Source organism: Azolla caroliniana, unplaced genomic scaffold (assembly GCF_043228905.1).
Source record: "Azolla caroliniana isolate FFs.n. ecotype wild unplaced genomic scaffold, voAzoCaro1.0.p SCAF_5, whole genome shotgun sequence".
NCBI classification, from domain to species: Eukaryota; Viridiplantae; Streptophyta; class Polypodiopsida; order Salviniales; family Salviniaceae; genus Azolla; species Azolla caroliniana.
The window spans coordinates 20490246-20496284 of NW_028230440.1; the positions used below are offsets into that span (position 1 = coordinate 20490246).

The 6039-nt window shown below is 39.0% G+C and overlaps 1 protein-coding gene across 2 annotated transcripts; it reads left to right on the forward strand.

The window, feature by feature from the left end:
- Positions 1-1237: 1237 nt before the first annotated feature.
- Positions 1238-5581, forward strand: LOC147864391 (uncharacterized). Of its 2 annotated transcripts, none has more exons than XM_087320181.1 (8): positions 1238-1474; positions 1616-1923; positions 2062-2311; positions 2572-2737; positions 2932-3031; positions 3673-3801; positions 4013-4228; positions 5244-5581. In XM_087320181.1, the coding sequence occupies exons 1-8, from the start codon at positions 1240-1242 to the stop codon at positions 5520-5522; spliced, it is 1683 nt and encodes a 560-aa protein (XP_087176307.1). In that variant the 5' UTR covers positions 1238-1239; the 3' UTR covers positions 5523-5581. The 2 variants fall into 2 exon arrangements, with proteins under 2 accessions (XP_087176307.1, XP_087176308.1); XM_087320182.1 differs by having other exon boundaries at positions 1238-1432.
- Positions 5582-6039: the final 458 nt, after the last annotated feature.

Sequence of the window (6039 nt, forward strand, 5' to 3'; positions counted from 1 at the left end):
ATTTGGGTTTCGAACCCTAAGACGTTGTACTTGTAGTGTAACAACTTACCACTAGGTTAAGCTAATTATGAGAGGCAAGGAGAGAGAGTTTACTATGCACAGAGATATGGGGTTTTCGTAAGCCCATTACCTCGTGGTTTCATGTGATCAAGGCAGGTTGATGTTGTCGATTGATGTGATGAGCTAAGGTATTCATTTGGAGAGTTATTGTTGGAGCTTTACCATTGGGGGATGCATTAAAAAAAACAAATATTGCTAGAGGAACGTGGTTCTTTTGTTCGGTAGAATTAGAACATAGTAGGCATTGATTTCTTTCATGCCTAATGGCTACGATGATTTGGAGGTGTATCAATTTAGTATAGATGTCTCTAACTGGAGTAAGCCTATTTTCCTTTAGTTGGGTTTTTGCACATATGGAGAACAATGAACCAATGTCTTATTTCCAAATTATTTTTGAGTGCTTGAGGTATTCGGGGCTATGGTTCATTGGAATATGTGAAGTGCCTTCACATTTGATTTGCAAGTTGGGGTGAGAAAATATGTTGTAAAGTTAAAAGGACTTCTTTTATGGCAATTGACAGTGCTAGTGAAGTCACGAAATTTCAACCATGAAGAGAGAGAACTCTGCAAGGTCAGGTATCATCATATTCGTCATTTGAATTGGAGTGTAGGGTGGCATTGAGATTGGAGTCGTGGTAGAGTAGTATTTAGATCCCTCGATAGAATAGTTCTATACTTTGCAATAAGTTAGTCATGGTGTTGTTTCTAACTTTCATAATGAAAGCCATTATTTACGAAAAGAATGAGAGTCTTTGGAGTGGATAATACGATGGAAGTACGTAGTACCGAGATGGCTGTTCCCCCCTTCCATTAGATGATAGAGGGGCGTGAGTGACACGAGAAACATGGAGAACAAACATGTGGGCTATTTAGTGTAAGATAAATAAGTGATCTAGCCCATACGGAAGTAGGTAATGTCTAAAGTTGTGTATTGTATCTCATTTTAACTAATGGAGTATATTCTTCTTTGGAAAAAAAGGAATGAGAGTCTCTCTCTCTCTTTCCCATTTTCTGTCCTTTTCTTTTCTTTTAGATAAAAAAAGATAATTTGGACGACCCCGATCGTCTAGGATTCCGGAGACGAGTTCAGGACCGTCCAAGCTCTAGATTCAGTGTCTTTGTCTATTTAATGTTTCTTGTACACTTGGATAAGTGATCACCAATCAAACCACCCACACCATGGGCCTTGCTGGACCTCACTCTGCTCATTCTCCTAGTGCCAAGCCTGCACTCATTGGCTTCCTTGCAGGCTTCTCTGTCTTTGCTGCCCTCATCTTCACCTTCAATAACCTCCATGATGAGTCCCCTCTTTTTTCTATCTCCAAGCTCACCCATGGTCCCTGCACTACAAGCATCCCAACAATCACTACAAGTAGCCCAACAATCCCTACAAGTAGCCCAACAATCTCAGCAGGTGCTGCCTCTACTCTCCTTCTCTTCCATGATTTGTCAATCATAAACAATCTTGGGTTTTTATTTTGCCATGCAAAATTGATTGCCATCTTGAAGATTGATTGCCTCTGTTTTTGTTTTTGCCTTTGATTATATACCTCAGGAGGTTGGGAAGAAGAAGGAGACAAAGATCGGGATCGATGGGAGGTCCTCTTGTCCATGTGGGATGATTTCATAAAGAATGAAACTCATCCTTACCATAGCACATTGTTCCCTAAGCCTCCATACTGGCAGAATTGTAGCGAGACGGCGGCACACTACAAGGCCCTAGACACGCGCGGTACCGACGGATCTCCTCCGCCCTGGTCTCTATGGAAAGGGAACCTCCATGATGTCGAGGACAACACACTACGGAGAAAGTTTGATGATGTCGACCTCGAAGATTCCAACACCACCCCAAGACCACCATGGGTATCAGCTTGTGTACATACATACACATACATACATACATACATACATGCATGCATACAATGTACATATATACAATGTACACCGATTATATGATTGACCCAACATTCTAATGAATTTGTTAATCTTCATGGGGGTCAGGTAGAAGGCGGAGATGCGGACAACTACCCGTTGACGAGGCGGGTGCAGCAAGATCTTTGGTTGCATCAACACCCCCGGAACTGTAGCGATCCGGGGCTAAGGTTTATGTGGGTCAGTTGGGAGAATGCGGCTGGCTACGGGCTCGGGGCACGCATCAAGTGCACGTTGGCATACTTTGCCATCGCGATCCGAGAGAATCGGATCCTCGTAAGTGATTCATTCGGACGGGCAAATCACGCAGGTTGCGAAGGTATAATAAAGATATAACCTTGTCATGAAGTTTTTTACACCCCAATCCAATTCCCACATATAGGAGTCATTGATTTGGCCCCTCGGATACCAACACCATTTATTATAACCACGGCCCCGGATCAAAACCTTATGAGAAATATATGATTGATCAATGATTATAGAATAGATGCTAGGATTGGACCAAGCATGATGAGACTGGCATCGACGAAAAAATTGTGATATATTAGCTCCTAATGGTCACGCGCGTGTTTTCTCTAGGGGATCGACGCAACCAATGGGATTGTTATTTCTTGCCGGAGACGTCCAAGGAGTGCAAAATGAGAGCTATGGAACTGAGATCTCAGCCAGAGGCCGTGGAGAAAGGCATAATCGTAGAAAGATTCAAGTATAACTGGAAGGAGAAGTGGAATGGCCCAATTTCCACGTGAGTCAATGTACCAATATTAGGGCTTTTCTAAATAAATGACCAAGAAAACATGTCATCCAAGTTTTTAAGAATTTGTAGGCTAAATTTAGTCACACACGCCCAAAAAGGGAAAGATTATGTCATGTATGTATGTACTAATGTTTGGCCCATACTTAAAATTGACATGGGTCAGTTGTTTTTGGTTAGTACAGTAGGTGGGGGGCTCCATGGGAATACATGCAAACCACGGTGGACGTTCATGGCAAGCTCATAGGGCATCCCGCAAGTGATCGGCGTTGGTGGAGAGCTCAGGTCATTAAATCATAAGTCTCTTTCCTATTGTCCTTCCAGAATTTTTCTAATAATGATGGATTTTTTTATAAAAAGCTCTTAAAACTATGGTTTGCTCAAGAACAATGCGATCTACGCGTGGGCGGCCTCGCATTTGCATAATTTGGCACTAGGAATTTCTTCTATTTTCTCGAAGTTCTTTTCAATTTGTTTGGCATTACATTTGAATATATAAGAGTGTGTGGAGTTTCTCTAGCAAGAATTGCCCCCTTGTCATGATGTTTAGCCGGTGTTTGCAACAATCCATGTCCTCGCGTAGTGGTTAGCCTTACTATGCCATCTTTGATTGTCACTTGATTCACATGTCATAAGTTAAGCCTTACTTTGCGTAGTAGTTTCTTCTTAAAGTATGTAGTTACCTCACCTTGAACAGCCTTATCCAACCCTTTAGTTACTCAAATCCTTATTATACTTTTTCTAACACAATACTATTAATAAGTACCTTAATTAGAGTTAAGTATGGAGATTAGTATCACAAAACTCTTGTTTGGTAACTCATAAATGGGCTTAGGTATAATATTAGCATTGCAATCAATAGCCTTAACCAAAATGGAATACGCCTTGTTACTCATTTTTACTAGTTTTATGTCTAAAACTCATAGGCAATTCGATACATGATGCGATTCCCGAGCGAATACACATGTCATCTCATGAATCAAGCTCGACATCAATCTTTTGGACCTACTGCTGCTCGAGCCATATCATCAATGTTGCCATCGACTTGGCCCGGGGTATTGTGAATAGACTCTTTCATCTCAACTAGTTTTGTTCCACGTGGAAAACTATCTCATGTTAGACAAGAAAAAAAGTTACATCACAAATTGCTAAGCAATATCTATCTCTAAGATTTGGGTAAAAAGTGTTGCTCAGTGACACTAAGAGAGAGCTGGATTGAGATGCTAACTAGCTAGAAGACTTTTCTAACTCGTTTCTTGAAAATAGATTGCAGCAAACAACACAGAGGGAGACATGGAGAGGATTATTTGGAGGAGTCGATCACCTTGGATTCCTCGGCCAATGATTAGCATGCATGTGAGGTTAGGTGACAAAGCAAGGGAAATGGAGATGGTCCCATACACAAAATATATGGATTTGGCTTCTCGGATACGTGCCAGCTTCCCCGATGCTATTAACATTTGGTTAGCCACTGAAATGGAGGTATATTCTCTCTCTCTCTCTTTCTCTCTAGGCTTGGACTTTGCCTCCTTTTTTACACCATTTCACAATTGAATTGTCACAAAATATTGTATGATTAGTTAATGCTCCCATTTCATTGCTATCTTATTCGTCATAAATACATTCAATGCATGGTTATATTGACATGGAAGTTTAAGCTCACATCATGCACATAACTAGGTGCCCGCATGCACAATTGGTTGTAGTTTTTCAAGCTTATCTCTATTGTCTATGCTTGTTTCGTTCCTTGAGTACAATTTTCATTCTAATCAACACAATATTACAACGAATTTCAAACTTGAAGTACCAAGGATATATTCAAGTAGAACTACAAATATTCATAGTTCAACCATGCATTATCAATTAGGAATATTGGAACTTGCAAATCCAATCTTGTTTTTAGTGAAAAGAAAGTCAATTCCTATTTTACAAAAGCATGACACATTAACGCACAATATGAAGCATTTTGTTTTTACATCATTCATCAAGTTCTAAACATCGAGACTTATTTATATTTCCATCATAACTTATTTATATTTCTAGTTTGAGATGATTCATCATAATGAAAACGAGAATATTGTTCCCTAAGAGGTAATGATCTAATGTTTAAAAACGCGAAATGTAGAAATTCACTTTACGGAATAAAGGATTAGTGCATGAAAGCAACACCTTGTAAAAGATAGCAATCCAAATTTGGAAAATGAGATAAAATTCATTTCTAGCTTATCATTGGATGAATTTGTTTGACGTTTATCATTGGTTGCATGAATTTTGTATGAATTCATTTCTCGCAACGGAGGATTAGAAAGTGATAAGACATTAAAAGGTCACAATAGAAAGAAACCAATGAGATTAAATATTGTTTTGGCTCATCCATAACTTTTTGCAATCTTCTTTTAAAATGAATATCTTGATAGACATAAACATTCTTTTTTATTTGGTGAACCATGTAATTACCAATTATTGGTTCTCACATACTAATTTATTGCAACCTAAGGACGTAACCGAGGAATCAAAGAATCTTAAAGATTGGAATATCTACTACACCAACATAACTAGGCAAAATGGGACAACTAGTATGTTCGAGTATGAAAAAAGCATTGGTCTGGAGGCTAGCACAAACAATGCATTTGTAAATTTCCTAATGGCTCTCGAGTCAGATTTCTTTATCGGACCATTGGGATCTACATGGAGCCTTCTTCTTGATTGTATGCGGGCTACAGGTGGAAAGCTTATGTCTGGGTTTTTAAGTGTAAATCGCGACACATTTTGGTAAGGCAAGAAAAGAAAATGACGCGTCCACATTGATTTACTAATTTCATATAATAATTTCTCAAGCATCACTTTATGGTACCATGTTATACAAGACGCTCTTTCATCGTGAGGTGTGCAATCACCTCAACTAACATGCATCACTTTCCGTTAGACTGATGTCAATTTAATTAATCATGATTGTAATGTTGACCTTAAATTTCATATACACAAGATGTTCTTTCATCGTGAGGTGTGCATTGACTGCCCTTCTTCCTCAACTCCATAAGTTACTTGTCTTACTACTTGTACTAACTAAAGTCTTGAGTCATTACAATTCCTAATTGTTAAGATTCCTTGATGATCCATGAAGCTAAAATAACTAGCCAAGATATTATGTCCTCTAGAAGATCAACCTTTTGCCAATCTAGAAGATGATGTTATTGTGTTTGGTGATATCAATGCTTGTACGAGAAGTTTCCGACCTGATGTACAACAATCTTTCATGCCACATATCTCAAGGGTCATTTGAAATAGCTAAT

Bases quoted from the DNA above. Each gene is read 5' to 3' on its own strand.
- LOC147864391 (XM_087320181.1), top strand. From the start codon at position 1,240: ATGGGCCTTGCTGGACCTCACTCTGCTCATTCTCCTAGTGCCAAGCCT. The intron at 1,924-2,061 runs GTATCAGCTTGT...CATGGGGGTCAG, and splicing joins CCACCCCAAGACCACCATGG to GTAGAAGGCGGAGATGCGGA. The intron at 4,229-5,243 runs GTATATTCTCTC...TTGCAACCTAAG, and splicing joins GGTTAGCCACTGAAATGGAG to GACGTAACCGAGGAATCAAA.